The sequence below is a fragment of the Callorhinus ursinus genome, unplaced genomic scaffold (genome assembly GCF_003265705.2).
Source record: "Callorhinus ursinus isolate GAN/ISIS: 27379988/994484 unplaced genomic scaffold, GSC_fseal_2.0 scaffold4, whole genome shotgun sequence".
NCBI classification, from domain to species: domain Eukaryota; kingdom Metazoa; phylum Chordata; class Mammalia; order Carnivora; family Otariidae; genus Callorhinus; species Callorhinus ursinus.
In genome coordinates this window covers 17,997,743-18,015,591 of record NW_027397066.1, presented here as the reverse complement: position 1 = coordinate 18,015,591, position 17,849 = coordinate 17,997,743, and the positions used below count along the sequence as shown (strand labels likewise).

Here is a 17,849-nt window from a genome sequence, read left to right as displayed (position 1 = left end):
AGAAATATTGAAAGGGATCCTCTAAGCAAAGAGAGAGCCTAAAAGCAGCATAGATCAGAAAGGAACACAGACAATATACAGTCACAGTCACCTTACAGGCAATACAATGGCACTAAATTCCTATCTTTCAATAGTTACCCTGAATGTAAATGGGCTAAATGCCCCAATCAAAAGACACAGGCTATCAGATTGGATTAAAAAATAAGACCCATCCATATGCTGTCTGCAAGAGACTCATTTTAGACCCAAAGACACCCCCACATTGAAAGTGAGGGGGTGGAAAACCATTTACCATGCTAATGGACACCAAAAGAAAGCTGGGGTGACAATTCTTATATCAGACAAATTAGATTTTAAAACAAAGACTGTAATAAGAGATGAAGAAGGACACTATATCCTACTTAAAGGGACTATCCAACAAGAAGATCTAACAATTGTAAATATCTATGCCCCTAACATGGGAGCAGCCAATTATATAAGGCAATTAATAACAAAATCAAAGAAACACATTGACAACAATACAATAATAGTGGGGGACTTTAACACCCCCTGACTGAAATGGACAGATCATCTAAGCAAAAGATCAACAAGGAAATAAAGACTTTAAATGAAACACTGGACCAAATGGACTTCACAGACATATTCAGAACATTCCATCCCAAAGCAACGGAATACACATTCTTCTCTAGTGCCCATGGAACATTCTCCAGAATTGATCACATCCTAGGTCACAAATCAGGTCTCAACTGATACCAAAAGATTGGGATTATTCCCTGCATATTTTCAGACCACAATGCTTTGAAACTAGAACTCAATCACAAGAGGAAAGTTGGAAAGAACTCAAATACCTGGAGGCTAAAGAGTATCCTACTAAAGAATGAATGGGTCAACCAGGAAATTAAAGAAGAATTAAAAAATTCATGGAAACCAATGAAAATAAAAACACAAATGTTCAAAATCTTTGGGATACAGCAAAGGCAGTCCTAAGAGCAAAGTATATAGCAAGCCTTTCTCAAGAAACAAGAAAGGACTCAAATACATAACCTAACCCTACACCTAAAGGAGCTAGAGAAAGAACAGCAAACAAAGCCTAAATCCAGCAGGAGAAGAGAAATAATAAAGATCAGAGCAGAAATCAGTGAAATAGAAACCAAAAGAACAGTAGAACAGATCAACGAAACTAGGAGCTGGTTCTTTGAAAGAATTAACAAGATTGATAAACCCCTGGCCAGACTTACCAAAAAGAAGAGAGAAATGACCCAAATCAACAAAATCATGAATGAAAGAGGAGAGATCACAACTAACACCAAAGAAATACAAACAATTATAAGAACATATTATGAGCAACTCTATCCCAGCAAATTAGATAACCTGGAAGAAATGGGTGCATTTCTAGAGATGTATCAACTACCAAAACTGAACCAGGAAGATATAAAAAACCTGAACAGACCTATAACCACTAAGGAAATTGAAGCAGTCATCAAAAATCTCCCAACAAACAAAAGCCCAGGGCCAGATGGCTTCCCAGGGAAATTCTATCAAACATTTAAAGAAGAATTAATACCTATTCTCCCGAAACTGTTCCAAAAAATAGAAATGGAAGGAAAACTTCCAAACTCATTTTATGAGGCCACCATTACCTTGATCCCCAAACCAGACAAAGATCCCATCAAAAAGGAGAATTACAGACCAATATCCTTGATGAACATGGATGCAAAAATTCTCACGAAAATACTAGCTAATAGGATCCAACAGTACATTAAAAGGATTATTCACCATGACCAAGTGGGATTTATCCCTGGGCTGCAAGGTTGGTTCAACATCCACAAATCAATCAACATGATACAATACATTAACAAAAGAAAGAAAAAGAGTCATATGATCCTCTCAATAGATGCAGAAAAAGCATTTGACAAAGGACAGCATCCTTTCTTGATCAAAACTCTTCAGAGTATAGGCATAGAGGGTACATACCTCAATATCATAAAAGCCATCTATGAAAAACCTACAGCGAATATCATTCTCAAGCTGAGAGCTTTTCCCCTAAGGTCAGGAATGCGGCAGGGATGTCCACTATCACCACTGCTATTCAACATAGTATTAGAAGTCCTAGCCACAGCAATCAGACAACAAAAAGAAATCAAAGGCATCCAAACTGGCAAAGAAGAAGTCAAACTCTCACTCTTTGCAGATGATATGATACTGTATGTGGAAAACCCAAAAGACTCCACCTCAAAACTGCTAGAACTCATACAGGAATTCAGTAAAGTGGCAGGATATAAAATTAATGCACAGAGATCAGTGGCATTCCTATACACCAACAACAAGACAGAAGAGAGACAAATCAAGGAGTCGATCCCATTTACAATTGCACCCAAAACCATAAGATACCTAGGAATAAATTTAACCAAAGAGGCAAAGGATCTGTACTCAGAAAACTATAAAATACTCATGAAAGAAATTGAAGAAGACACAAAGAAATGGAAAAACGTTCCATGCTCATGGATTGGAAGAACAAACATTGTGAAGATGTCAATGCTACCTAGATTAATCTACACATTCAATGCAATCCCCATCAAAATACCATCCACTTTTTTCAAAGAAATGGAACAAATAATCCTAAAATTTGTATGGAACCAGAAGAGACCCCGAATAGCCAGAGGAATATTGAAAAAGAAAAGCAAAGCTGGTGGCATCACAATTCCGGACTTCCAGCTCTATTACAAAGCTGTCATCATCAAGACAGTATGGTACTGGCACAAAAACAGACCCATAGATCAATGGAACAGAATCGAGAGCCCAGAAATGGACCCTCAATTCTATGGTCAACTAATTTTTGACAAAGCAGGAAAGAATGTCCAATGGAGAAAAGACAGTCTCTTCAACCAATGGTGTTGGGAAAATTGGAAAGCCACATGCAGAGGAATGAAACTGGACCATTTCCTTACACCACACACAAAAATAGACTCCAAATGGTTGAAAGACCTAAACGTGAGACAGGAGTCCATCAAAATCCTAAAGGAGAACACAGGTAGCAACCTCTTCGACCTCAGCCGCAGCAACTTCTTCCTAGAAACATCGCCAAAGGCAAGGGAAGCAAGGGCAAAAATGAACTATTGGGATTTCATCAAGATAAAAAGCTTTTGCACAGCAAAAGAAACAGTCCACAAAATCAAAAGACAACCGACGGAATGGGAGAAAATATTTGCAAATGACATATCAGATAAAGGGCTAGTATCCAAAATCTATAAAGAACTTATCCAACTCAACACCCAAAGAACAAATAATCCAATCAAGAAATGGGCAGAAGACTTGAACAGACATTTTTCCAAAGAAGACATCCAAATGGCCAACAGACACATGAAAAAGTGCTCAACATCACTTGGCATCAGGGAAATCCAAATCAAAACCTCAATGAGATACCACCTCACACCCGTCAGAATGGCTAGAATTAACAAGTCAGGAAACGACAGATGTTGGCGGGGATGCGGAGAAAGGGGAACCCTCCTACACTGTTGGTTGGAATGCAAGCTGGTGCAACCCCTCCGGAAAACCGTATGGAGGTTGCTCAAACAGTTGAAAATAGAGCTACCGTACGATCCAGCAATTGCACTACTGGGTATTTACCCCAAAGATACAAACGTAGGGATCCGAAGGGGTACGTGCACCCCGATGTTTATAGCAGCAATGTCCACAATAGCCACACTGTGGAAAGAGCCAAGATGTCCAACGACAGATGAATGGATAAAGAAGAGGTGGTATATATACCCAATGAAATATTATGCAGCCATCAAAAGGAATGAGATCTTGCCATTTGCAACGACATGGATGGAACTGGAGGGTGTTATGGTGAGTGAAATAATTCAATCAGAGAAAGACATGTATCATATGACCTCGCTGATATGAGGAATTTTTAACCTCAGGAAACATACTGAGTGTTGCTGGAATGGTGGGGGGTGGGAGGGATAGGGTGGCTGGGTGATAGACATTGGGGAGGGTATGTGCTATGGTGAACACTGTGAATTGTGCAAGACTGTTGAATCACCGATCTGTACTTCTGAAACAAATAATGTAATATATGTTAAGAAAAAAAAAAGAAGAAGAAGATAGCAGGAGGGGAAGAATGAAGGGAGTAAGTCGGGGGGAAGACGAACCATGAGAGACGATGGACTCTGAAAAACAAACTGAGGGTTCTAGAGGGGAGGGGGGTGGGGGGATGGGTTAGCCTGGTGATGGGTATTAAAGGGAGAATGTTCTGCATGGAGCACTGGGTGTTATGTACAAACAATGAATCATGGAACACTACATCAAAAACTAATGATGTAATGTATGGTGATTAACATAACAATAAAAAATTTAAAAAGGAATGATGGAGAAACCTGCAGACATGGGGGAATATTCTCCTATAACTTAAATACTTGGTGGAAAATTAAAAAAAAAGTCTTGGGATGACATTTTTAAAATAACAAGTTAAATAACTTGGGGTGATAAATATGTTCTTAAGAGTACACATTTTGTAATAACAATAATTATTACCATTGGTTGAGAGCCTACTGTGTGCCAGGCAATTGCTGGTTGGGGGTGATTACATATCAGCTCATTAAATGGAATCTTTACAATGACACTGTCAGGGATAAGTGTTAATCTACTTTTATAGATGAACAAACTGAGAGTTTGGGAGGTTGAACAATTTGCCAAAGGCCCCTCATCGAATAATTCGCAGAGCTGAAATGTAAGCTTAGTTATATGCTACTGCAAGTTTTTCGTGTCTCTCCTGTGTTGCTTTTCCCTTATCTATATCTACATTAACTAAGACACAATCTTTTTAAAGGCATTTAAATAATGCAATGATTAAAAAGGCATTAGCTGATTTCTCTCTTTTTTTTTCTTGAAATGACATTTTTCTTTTTTTTTCTTTATCCTTCCCAAAAGGAAATAGAAACATTAGCTTACTCTTTAATGCTCAATTAACTGCTGTGGGATTGTACCTGAAGAGATCAGTAAGACCTCCAGGCAGATGTCATTGATCCAACTCTAGTGTCATTCTGTGCCTGTCCATATGTGTGATGTTAGAGAGAAGGTTTTGTTTGTGGGGATCACAAAGCCATCATCCATCCGACTCCCTGGGTTCTGACTGGCTCTCACCTGCAGCGCTTCCCACGAATGTCTTCCTTGGCCTGTTATTATTTTTAATTGCGCACAGGGTGCTTTTTACTAGTAAAGTTCTTGCCAATCAAGATCATCAGCGCTACCTCAAAGGAGTCCCAGAAAACTGATTAGTAAATTAAGCTCCACTCCCTGACAAGAGGCAGGATAGGGGGTGTCTGGGCAGTGTCCAAGGTCATAGGACCTATTGGCTCCTGCAGGGACAGCATGGAGACCTTTCGAAGAATCTATGCAAGTTCTGAGTACCAAAGGTGAGGAAAAGGTTCTGTATGGTATGACAAGCAACCACTGTGAGTCAGAAAGCCCTGAACTCACAGACCTCATCAAATACCAAAATAGTAGTAGCAGCATTCTGCTTGGTTCCAGGAAATATTAGTTACTTTGTGATCTTGAACAAATGACTTAGCTAGCCTCTCTGAAACTCAGTCTTCTCATCTGTATAATAGGAGCAATGACCTCATCTCACTGCTTTGAAAATGAAGTGATATGATGGTATCAGTTAACACTCTTTTTGTTCCAAGTGATAGAAAACCAATTGAATTCAGGTGAAGCAGAAAGAGCATTTCATTATAAGTAAAAGATCATGCGTGCAGCTGGGTCTGAGGAAAAACTGGAATTAGAAGCTTTAGTCACACTCTAAAACTCTCCCTGTTTCTTGTCTCCACTTACCTCGATGCACCTGCAGCTCCCCTTCGTACGACTCCTTAGCTTCCGTGACAGAACATAGCCACCAATGGCTTACAAGGCTATATTCCCCTGCCCAACCTAGGCTAAGAGACAAAGTGGCCCAAATTCTAAATCTCGGTGAAGAACTGGGATTGGCCCAGTTCATGTCATGTGCCTACATTTAAACCAACCAATCCTGTGTTAACAATGAGGGGTATTATATTCTACTTACATGGTTGTCCCTGTGGTAAGCCTGAGGATAAGAAGAGGTGGATATTTCTTGAAGAAAAGGGAGTAATTACTAGAAGAGTTTCACCAAGATTAAATAATTGGTGTCTACTACAACAATATATAAGAAATTGCTATCACTATACCCACTCCAGAAGAGATAACACTTATCTTTTTTTGTCAGTAAGTAGATTTCTACACATTTGAAAGGCTACGTTTTTAAAATGTAAAGCAAATATAATATTATGTGCTAATTACAATGAATATAGATCATCTAAGGTTAAAAATCAGAAGAGAACATACATACTGTGAACAATTAATGTTTTAAGTGCCTGGTATCTTTTTCCATCTGTTTAAAGACACTATTGAAATTCAACAAGTAGAAAAACAGAATTTTGTTTCTAATCCTATCTCCTCCCCTGCCCCTCAGAAACTCAGATCTTCTCACATTTTCCACTTTCACCTTCAATTATTTTTCTATGTTTAAGTTGTCTTAGTTTGTGGGTTGACTACCTTTTTTTACTGTTAAAGATCTAAGGGACTGTATTAAATACTTGAAACTATTTCAAAGAACAATGAAATGCCCTTATGTTAGTACTAAACAGAGTACCATGCTGGAAATGAAGAAAGTCAGTTTCTATTTTTCTCTCTTTTCCCAAAAATACACAGAACAATTTTGGACAAGTCATTTGTGGTCCTCATACCATCTGCCTGTTGGTAACTAGCTTACTTTCCTCTTGGAATGAAGCTGGGAATATCAATGGATTAACTATGAATAGAGCCATTTACAGGGAGAGGGGGGAATGGAATCTCAGAAAACTAGACATTTCCTTTTTTTCTTTTTTTTAATCAGAAAGTGAATTCTTACCTAGAGAAAGAATTTCATTTGGTTCAAATCATAGGAATCCAGTTGCCCTCTGCCAATAAACTCCAAGCCAGAGTGAGGGATTGAGTACAATATATTTTAGGGTTGGGAAGGAGACCATTTTGTGTCACTTTCCAGAATTCCTTCTGGCTGATTTCAGTATATTACTGATTAATTTTGAATAGAATAATTCTATGACCTTTCAAATAGAATGATGAGAGAGAAGTGTGCCTATCATGGTAAAAAAAAAGGAAATTGAAAGTCTCATTTTTGCATTGGATTTTGTTTCTGTGTCTATGATTCCTTTATAGGGAGGAGAAATTAAATTTACAAAGCAACAGTGTTCCAAGTAGATGCTGGAATGGGGAAATTAACTGGTGTCAAAATATGTGTTGCCAGTTAAAGATTATTCTTTCACATTTGTTTTCAAATATGAAAAGAATTCCATGGGGAAAGAGCAGTTGTCAGAATAATAACCGTGTCTTGAAATAAAATTCACAGATTCTATATGACAAAAACATGTTCCTAAATGGCTCTGTTTGGTTGCAGCTTAAATGAAACATACAGTGATGGAAGACTCATTTTAGGCCGAAACTCATTGAAGGCCATTTTAATGTGTATTGCATAAATACTTAATTTTGATCCTTTAAAAATTCTGTCAATTCATTTCTTGATAGTTAGCATATTAAAATATGTAAATAGGCATGATGCAGTTGTTCAGTGCTAATCTTTTTGTAATAACTAATGTTCTCTTTCAACAGCCACCACCCTCTGTTCATGTCACCTTCACCCAGGAGTCACAAAATACGGAAAACAGTCTCTTCCTTGATTAAATTTTAGGAGGTTGAAGCTAGGCCAAAATCCTCACCTTCCTCTTTCCTAAATACTTTTTCTCCTCTCTCTTAATTACATGGCTTTACACTGATTTACATGAATTTCAGCTTTCAAAATCATTGATCTTTGCTGAATGCAAATAGGCACATGGGAAAATTATATTAAGTTTGCACAATTGATCTTTCATCATTTCAAATGGTACCTTTGAACAGTTCCTGAAATGTCTGTCTGAAATACTCCCAGCGCTGAGTGTCATCAAGAGATGCAGGGTCACCCTGGGGAAACCCATTCTCAGTGATGTAAATTACAGGGTTATTATACGCATCCTGGAACAAGAGAGCAGAAGTTTTATTCCAGTTTTATTCCAAACAGATGTAAAAAAAAAAAAAGACTCATAAAATCAGGTGCTTTACCATCTATCTTCTCTAAGCTACAACCCCAAACTAGTTTTCATCAAATTGCACTGACCCTATTAACTTAATTTTCCACACACTGACCTTTTATGACTAACAATGGAAAAGCAAAACTGTGCAAATGTCCATGAAGACAGTCAAATGACTCTTGTCATAATGAGAAGACAGAAATATCTTTCTTCCAGCAGCATCTGCTGATTGTCACTACTCTTTAACCCCTTGGTCCCACCAACAGCTACACTCTCTATCCCCCCACAGCAAGGGTCCTAAAAATCATTAACTTAAAATTTTAATTTCAGCTACCTGGACTCCATCCAGATAGCAGAGGTCCAAAAAGGATCCAGCTATTTCAGTCCTTAATATGCCTTTTAATAATTACAGTTGTGACATCAGCCTGGAAAATATGTCCAAGCTATTCCTATGCCCACAACTGACTTTAACAGAGAATCCCAACTTTAATCATGGTATTGAAGCCCCTTATCAGCTAGTTACTTCTCACCAACTTAAATCCTAATCTCTCTTCCCAAGCCAACAAATGTATAACCTACTGCCTAAAATCATGCTTTTTCCAAGTTCACATATATGTCTGTCTTCCCATTTCTACATATTTGGGTACACATGAACAGAAACTATGTGTTTTACCTTAGTGTTTACAGTACTTTACGTATTCCCCATGGCACCACGTAGATCCAATCCAAACTTCTTATCCAAGTTGGGTCTGGAAAAACTTGAATCTCCACATCCTGGAAAAAACCCAGTTCTTTCTTATTCTCCTGGTACTTGACTAAGCGAGTTGTATAATAATGCACAGCAAAGAAATCAGCAGTGCCTTTATTCATTCTCTTCTCTTCTTCTGTAAATTCTGGAAGCCTTGATGATGGATAGCCTTGCTTTTTACTCACGAAGGCAATCTGGGACTTGACAACTTCCGGATAATCACCAACAGTAAATATGGGTTTAGCAAAGAAATCCAAGCAGAAAGCAAGGGCTCTTTTAGCAGCTTCCTGGTCAGACACTGAGTTGGGATCTGCCGGTTCCACCCAGGTAGCAAAAATTGCTAGGGACACCACACCCTTCTGCACTTTTCAGAATAAGGAATCATAGCTGTGCCAGGATCTGGCGTGAGCTTTAATCAAATTATGAGCTGCCTGATAACCTCCAGTTCCAAAGTGAGGTACACCAGGAGGATATATTCCAAAGTCATATGCCAGCAGGGCAAAAACATTAGGCTCATTTATGGTGATCCACCACTGGACTCGATCTCCAAAAGTACTGAAGCAAAACCGGGCATATTTATCAAAGGATTCAATGATTGCCTCTGACAACCAACCTCCTTTGTCTTCTAAGGCCTGAGGCAAATCATAGTGGTAGAGGGTCACTATAGGCGTAACCGCATTAGTTAACAAATCATCAATGATCTTGTTGTAATAGTCAATTCCTAGGAGAAAAACAAAAGGGAAGTACTGAAGAAAAGTTATTTTTAGAACACTGACAATAAGTAAAGACAAGGAAAAGATAAGGAATAATTTCCTAAATAACTTTATCCAAAATAAGGTTTGTTACTTCCTACATATATATCATCAATTAAAGTTTGGAAGGAAACATTCAAAATTCCAAGGAAGAATCGGGGGATTGGGGTATGTCAAAAGACGTGGAACACATATGTTCTGACAGGGATACATTTGGGCAAGTTGCTACCACATAAATTTGTGTTATGGCCACACTTACTGAATTTATTTTGTTTGTATGCTTGATTTGTCTCTTAACCCCACTAGACTACAAGCCTCATAATAACTGGGGCCTTATCTAATTCACTTCTGGTTCCCCAAATCCTGGAACAATACTAGGAATTCAGTAGATACTCAATAAATATTAGTTGAACGACTGAATGGTTCTCGGTGGTATTAAATATAAAGTAACAGAACTGATGGCTGCCTGGGTGCTTCTCCAGATATATCAGTCTTACAAGTCTAAAAAGGAGACCCACTGAGCATGAATAAGAGCTCCCAGAATGTGGGTTACAAGGGCAGTTGGCCAGAGGCTTGGCATGTTAAGGAACATGGTTGGGGACTTTGCTTCAAGATCCTGACGTAGTCCATGAGAATGCATAGCCACCCCTTGCTCTCAGCTAATTCTCCAGCACTGCAAGTGTGTTGGAGAATTTTTAGGATTGAGGCAGGGTTCAGAGAAATGTTATTAACTTAGAGATACTCTGCCTCAGAAATCAATGCCAAGAAGATGTTGGGTCCAACCTAATAATAACTCCTAACTGGAAGAGACTTACTGGGGAGAGACCAGTATTAGTGCATCATGTGATTTTTATGTCTAAGATTATGGAAGAAACTGAAGCTCAGGAGAGAGAAGCTATCCTATTTCGACATTGTTTCCTGGATAATAATTGTAAATTCATATGTAGAATTGTGTTGCTTTCAAAGTTTGTCTAGAAGTACGGTCCCTTCCTCTCTCTTTTTTTAACTTAGTATCCTCTAATTAAAAACCAGTTCAGACATTTGAATTAGTTTCATTAAATCATTAATTTATTCATCCCTCAAATACACATGTATAGAGAAGCTACTATATGCTGGACTTACAAACATATGTAAGATATATACTGTCCTTGGCCTAAGGGAGCTTCAATTTTAATAGGGACTACAAAAAAATTCATAAACAATTATAATACAGTATTATATTGGTAAAGATAAAGTGCAGAATACCATTTAAGCATAGGATATGGAGTACCCGTTCCAAACTGAGAATATTTGAAAATCTATTTTGAAAGCAATATAGCATCATGATTTCTCTCTTTTTTTAAAAGATTTTATTTATTTATTTGACAGAGAGAAACGCAGTGAGAGAGGGAACACAAGCAGAGGGAGAGGCAGAGGGAGAAGCAGTCTTCCCGCTGAGCAGGGAGCCCGATGCAGAGCGAGCCCAATGTGGAAGGAGCCCAATCCCAGGACCCTGGGATCATGACCTGAGCCGAAGGCAGATGCTTAACAACTGAGCCACCCCGGTGCCCCAGCATCATGATTTCAAAAATGAACTACAGCAACAGGCTACCGACATTCTACCCCAATTCCTTCACCTACTTCAGTGACCTTAGGCAGGTTACTTTATCTCTCTGAATTATCTTTCCCTGTCTGTAAAATGTGGACAGTAATAGAAACCTACTTCAATAATTTATTCCAAGAGCTTAAAGAGTTGATAAATTGAACATGGTTAGAATAGCTCTTGGCATAAGGTAAGGGCTCAGTACAGGTTAGCTATGATTTTAATAATCATTGTTATTATTGTCATTAGTGACATCTAAGCTGACAGTCAAATGATGAATATAAATTACTCATGTAAGGGAAGGAAGAACAAGTGATCCAAGAAGAGAAAAAAAGGAAACAAATACATGAAAGAGTAAAGGAGGTGTGAAAATAAACAAAGACCACCTAAATGTGAGCAGTCTATTTATTCAGAGTTTGCTGTACCAAGGGAGTCAGCCATCATCCACTGCGTTTGACAGATACTCAAAGGCTGTCAGGGAAGAGGGGAAGCTTTATAGTGGCAAAAAGGAGTGGAAGGGGAAGGCTTCAGTCACCTTCTGATTGGAAGTTTTTGGCACAGGGAGGCTGGAGGTGAGATAACTAGAAGAGGGGCATCCCAAGCAATCACTTATTTGGCTTTCTGTGGTTGGTCCTAAGTTGGAAGCAGGTAGCAGGGGAACAAACCACCACCAACAACAACAAAAAACAGAAAAGTTGGCAGATGTTGATCAAGTTCTGATTATTCTGGACCAATTGCTGCAGAGGCTGTGGTTTGGCTTCCTAGGTTTCTTTTGTGGATCAGAGTTTTATTATCACACATGGACTGGCCATTGTTTGCTTGTACATTGTAATTTAGCCAAGTATGTCTCTATCGGGGAACTCTAAGTTCAGTATAATGAGAATGTATAGCTGAGCAAAGAAAGAATAAGAATGGTAAGAGGTAAGCAGGGTAAGCAGACACCAAATTATGCAAGGTCATGTGTTATCTATCTATCTATCTATCTATCTATCTATCTATCTATCTGTCTGTAAGAGTGGATATTTTTAACAACAGCTCACTTTTTTTGCAAACCAGAACATAATGTGAATCATGCATAACAACTCCATACTTGGAAGACCCATTTGTATGCCATTACTCACTTGATAAACAGAACACACCAGCCCCAAAAAGATGTCCATGCCCTAATCCATGCAACATGTGAATATGTTACTTTACATAGCAAAAAGGATTTGCAGATGTGATTAAGGTTAAGTATCTTGAGATGGGAAGATTTCTCTAGATGGTTCAAATGGGCCCAATCTAACTACACGAGTCCTTAGAAGTGAAAGAGTAGAGCAGAGGAGTGGGTCAGAAAGGTAGAACAATAGAAGAGGTAGGAGAGAGGTAGCAGCTTAAGAAGGACTCAACCCACTATTGCCAGCTTTGAGAATGGAAGAAGGGAGCCACCTGCCAAGGAATGCAGGTGGCTTCCAGAAACTGAAAATGGCCCTCAGTTGATAACCATCAAGGAAATGAGGACTTCAGTCCTACAACCACAAGAAACTGAATTCTTCCAGCAGTTTCAATGAGCCAAGAAAGACTGTCCTCTAGATCCTTTGGAAAGAAATGCGACCCTGGAGGCATCTTAGTTTTAGCCTACAGAGACCCATGTCAGACTTCTGATCTCCATAACTCTAAGGTAATAAATTTGTGGGCTTTTATTGAAATATAATCGATATACAAGGTTATATTATTTTCAGGTGTAAAATTTGTGCTGTTTTAAGCAGCTAAGCTTGTGATAATTTGTTGAAGCAGCAATAGAAAACTAATACATTCACAAAAATTTATAAAGTTGTTCTAATCTCTCTCAATGAAAGAACATTCCACCATCCCATCTCTGAGCCTTGGGAAGCCCACATGTCCTCACTAGTAAAATGTAATATCCAAAGATGGTATGATGGAATCATTTTGGAATTTTCATAGCTAATTCCTTCCATTGACTCTGAATATAAAAATAATATCAGCCTTCATTTACTGTATTCATACTATAGGTACCAAATGTCACACATTTTGTTTAATCCTAGGCCTGAGCCCAAGAGGTGGGCATTTTTATCCTCGCTAAGCATCTAAGAAAACCGAGATTCAGAGAGAGTGAATACCAGACTTAAGCAATAATGTTGTCACATGGCATTACCAGCATTTAAACCCAGTAACCCACTCTACTTCACTACAAAGCCTGAACTTGTCCTACCATGACATTCCACTTCCCATGGATGTTTCAGAATCAGAAACATGGTGACTCTGTTTTACTAGTCTTCACAATCACCTATTTTGAAGCTGATTCATAATATCAGATCCTTTTTTTTTTAATTTTTGGAGGAAACAGTGATTTATCTCTTGTAAGCATCATTAGATATGGCACAATCATTAATGATGGCAATCAATGTAATTCCAACAACATGATAATCTTTAGTTGAATTGAAGATTTAAAAAATTTTAAATAAGATTTTTTTCTCACTTATCAGCTTGGCAGAGCAACAAAGCATTGCATAATTAATATTTAACATCCCCGAATCAAGTACTTCTGGTTTGCACAGAGCGCTTCTGGCTTGGTGCTCTAATGAAACAGTGAAGTGAGGTTTTTAAGAGCAGAGCTCCAGAGTTAAACAGTTCTGCCAAAGACTCATGGAATCATGGACAAATCACTTGGCCTATCTATGCCTAAGTTTCCTTATCTGCAAAAAGGGCATATTATTAGTGCCACCTCATGAGTGTTTTGAGTATCAAATGAGAACAAACCATGAAAGGGTTCTTTAGCTCTATCAGCACAATTCACTGGTAACTAATTCTCTGAACAAATGTATATTTTTAAATGACCATTTCTTACCAATCTAGGGATCTTGAAACTTTTTCTTTTTAAAGATTTTATTTATTTGACAGAGAGACACAGTGAGAGAGGGAACACAAGCAGGGGGGAGTGGAAGAGGGAGAAGCAGGCTCCCACGGAGCAGGGAGCCTGATGCGGGGCTCGATCCCAGGACCCTGGGATCATGACCTGAGCTGAAGGCAGACGCTTAATGACTGAGCCACCCTCGCGCCCCAGGATCTTGAAACTTTGACAGTATATTTGAACCTTGCTCTGCCTCTAGTATTTAGGACAAAACTGATTAAGTATTAAAACTTCCATAGCCTTCTTTCATAGTTACTATCACTTTCTCTGATTTATTTAAGCCCATTTCTTCTTGTTTGCTGTGGTCTCAAATGGCCATCCCAACTGCCAAAGCTACTTTATAGTCCTGGTTCCAAACCAATCAACTCAGACTCTCAACTCCTTGATTCCAAACATCTCTGTGAGGTGAAGACAATTGGGCAAGATTCTCTTTTTCCATGAGGAAATACGTCACAATAATACGTCACAAGGAAAGAGGTGTCTCCCTTGTTCAGTCAGCTATAGCCAGGAGCAGAGCAGGTTTATGTAGAACAAAAAAATGGGGGAAATTCCCTTAGAAGAGGAAATGGCTAGGACTTGCAAAGATAATGTCTCAGTACAGAAAATAACTGAACTGGAATCTCGCTAGTCAAACTATAAATGTCTTCATGTAGAATTAATTTTGGTCAAGTGCCTACCATGTATCACACACGATAACTAGGCCACTCCCCTCTAGACTCTACCACCAATTAATTTCTTTAATTGCCCTACATTCTCTTTGCACACTGCCTGGATTAGTCTCTGCTGCTGTAACAAATTACCATAATCATAGTGGCCTAAGCCAACACAAGTTTATTATCTTATAGTTCTGGGCATCAGATATCCAAAATGATTCTCACTGAACTAAAATCAACATGGCAGCAGGGCTAACTTCCTTCTGGAGGCTCTCAAGGAGAACCCAATGCTTTGCCTCTTCCAGCTTCCAGAGGCTGCCTGCATTCCTTAGCTCATGGCCCCTTCCTTTATCTTCAAAGCCAATAGGGTAACATCTTCTCTCCTCTCAGTCTGACTTCTGTTTCAGTTCCTGTATCTTCTTTCTGACTCTTATTGTCTTGCCTCCCTCTTGTAGGGACTCATGTAATTACAAGGGGACCATCCAGATAATCCAGGATAATCTCCCTATCTCAAGATTTTTAGTGTAATAACAGCTATAAAGTCCCTTTTACCACGTAAGAAAATGTATTCACAGTTTCTAAGAATTAGGAGGAACATCTTTGGGGAGATATTATTCAGCCTAACGCACTGCCCAATATGGAGTAAGAGGGTAATAAATGTTTCTTTAGTTATTTACTTTATCATTCCTGCTAACTGGGCTCATATTTTAAATACTAAAGTGAATAAGAAATTCCATATAAACATTCCTTTTTTTTTTATTTCCAATACTTGGATCACCTACTAATCATGTGAAACTTGCATTTGTGGCAGATAGGAAAATTCACTTGAACAGCTGAGAACTACAGAAATATGTGATTTCAGTTGCCAGCTCAATTTCTTCTTGTTAAACCTCGAAAATTTGACATTTGAAAGAGAAAGGCTGTGTAACAATTCCACTTCATAAAATATTCTTCCAGTTTGGGAACATAGGATTTTACAAGTTTCCAAATGTCCTCTAATCAAGCTTTAAAATAGGGAGTTGAACACACACAAAAAAATGGGAGTGCCTTGTAAAGGATGGTGACAAGGGTTTTCCAATTCTTTACATGCTCTTTGAGAAAATGTTTAAACAGAAAAAACAAGTGATGCCCTTTCTGAGTTAAAACAGTTCCAGTTGCTTCAACAGATTGAGCAACCACTTACTGAAATTCTGCCTCCTAGAAGTACCCCCAGTGCCCTCTTATTCATGGAAAAGTCTGTAATATTAATCAGCTATGATTCTACAAAAACTGGGGCCAAACATAAAGAGTTCAGCGCTGGGGCACATGAGCTCCACATGATATGTGCATGAGTGATCTCCCCACACTGTTCAAGGGGCCCCAGTATTTCCAGTCTCCCCACCACCACCCTCCAGCTTTTCTGCTGCCCTGCTCCTGGACTGCTGTGCTCCATGAACTTCTGTATATCTCAAGTTCATTTTAAATAGCTTGGTATGTTGACATAGTGGTACAGTAATCCCCTATCTTGGGGGCAAATGTGTTCAGAATTTTTGGATTTTTAGAAAGGAAATACAGAGTAAATACCATATATTAAGTTAACCTTCCCAGTGGGTCTGGGTCAGTCTCCCTTAATATTTCTGCAGCAAAATCTGTAAATATTCTTACCAAGTAGAATTACCTGAGATTATAAAAAAAAATTTCACAAGGGTTTAACATCCAAAATATATAAAAAACCCATAAAGCTCAATATCAAAACACAATCTGATTAAAAAATAGGTGGGGAACCTCAATAGACACTTTTCCAAAAAAGACATACAGATGGCCAACAGGCACATGAAAAAAATGTTCAATGTCACTAACCATCAGGGAGATGCAAATCAAAACCACAATGAGATATCACCTCACACCTGTCAGAATGGCTATTATCAAGAAATAACAAGTGTTAGTGAGAATGTGGAGAAATGGGAACCCTCATGTAGTGTTAGTGGAAATATAAATTGGTGTAGCCACTATGGAAAACAGTATGGAGTTTCCTCAAAAAAATAAAAAATAGAACTACTGTATGATCCAACAACTCCACTTCCAGGTATTTACCTGAAGAAAACAAAAACACTAATTTGAAAAGACATATGAACCTCTGTGTTCATTGCTGCATTATTTACAATAGCGAAGATATGAAAGCAACATAAATATCTATCGATGGATGAATGGGTAAAGAAGATGTGGTATATGTGTGTATGTGTGTGTGTGTGTGTGTGTGTGTGTAATGGAATATTACTCAGCCATAAGAAGGAATGAAATCTTGCCATTTGCAACAACATGGGTGAACCTAGAGGGTATTATGCTAAATGAAATAAATCAAAGACAATTTCCATATGACTTATTTACAAGTGGAATCTAAAAAACAAATGAACAAATAAAACAAAATGGAAACTGTCTCGGTAGATACAGAGAACAAACTGATGGTTGCTAGAGAGGACAGAGGAAAGATGATGAGCAAAATAAGTGAAGGGGATTAAGAGGTACAATCTTCCAATTATAAAACAAATAAGCCATGGGGATGTCATGTGCAGTGTAGGGAATATGATCAATAATATTGTAATAATTTTGTATGATTACAGATGGTAACCAGATTTATTTTGGTGATCATTTAGTAATATTTATAAACATCAAATCACTATGTTCTATACCTGAAATTAATACAATATTGTATGTCAATTATTCTTCAATTCAAAAAAAAACTGTCCCATCAATTCAGGTTAGCTTTTGTTGACAAATTAGTTTTAGAATTAAACTTGCTAAAAAGGATACAGTATTCAAAGCTTTTTGGACTTTAGCATTTCAGATAAGGGGTTATGAACCTGTATTACAAGTTGGCAAGGGGGTGGCTGTTTTGTGTTGTTTTTTCAAAATTTTTCATTGTTTACCATCCAAATGGAAACTCAGTGAAAACTCCAAACTCCTAGAATCAGGAGGGTAGAGATTCAGTGGGTATAGTTAAGGAAAGACCATTCCAGGCAGGAGGAAGAGCTTAAGAAAATTCCCACAGAGGTGGAAAATTGCAGAGTATGTTTAAAAAGTAG

General features: G+C 38.2%; 1 protein-coding gene across 1 annotated transcript in view; it reads right to left on the bottom strand.

Annotated features, from left to right (window-relative positions):
* LOC112835887 (cytosolic beta-glucosidase-like) overlaps positions 1 to 17,849 on the bottom strand; it is a 122,014-nt gene that overhangs the window by 65,364 nt on the left and 38,801 nt on the right. Inside the window, 2 exon segments of the mRNA XM_073891149.1 lie at positions 7,962 to 8,085; positions 8,832 to 9,610. Coding sequence (XP_073747250.1) covers positions 7,962 to 8,085; positions 8,832 to 9,610 — 903 coding nt within the window.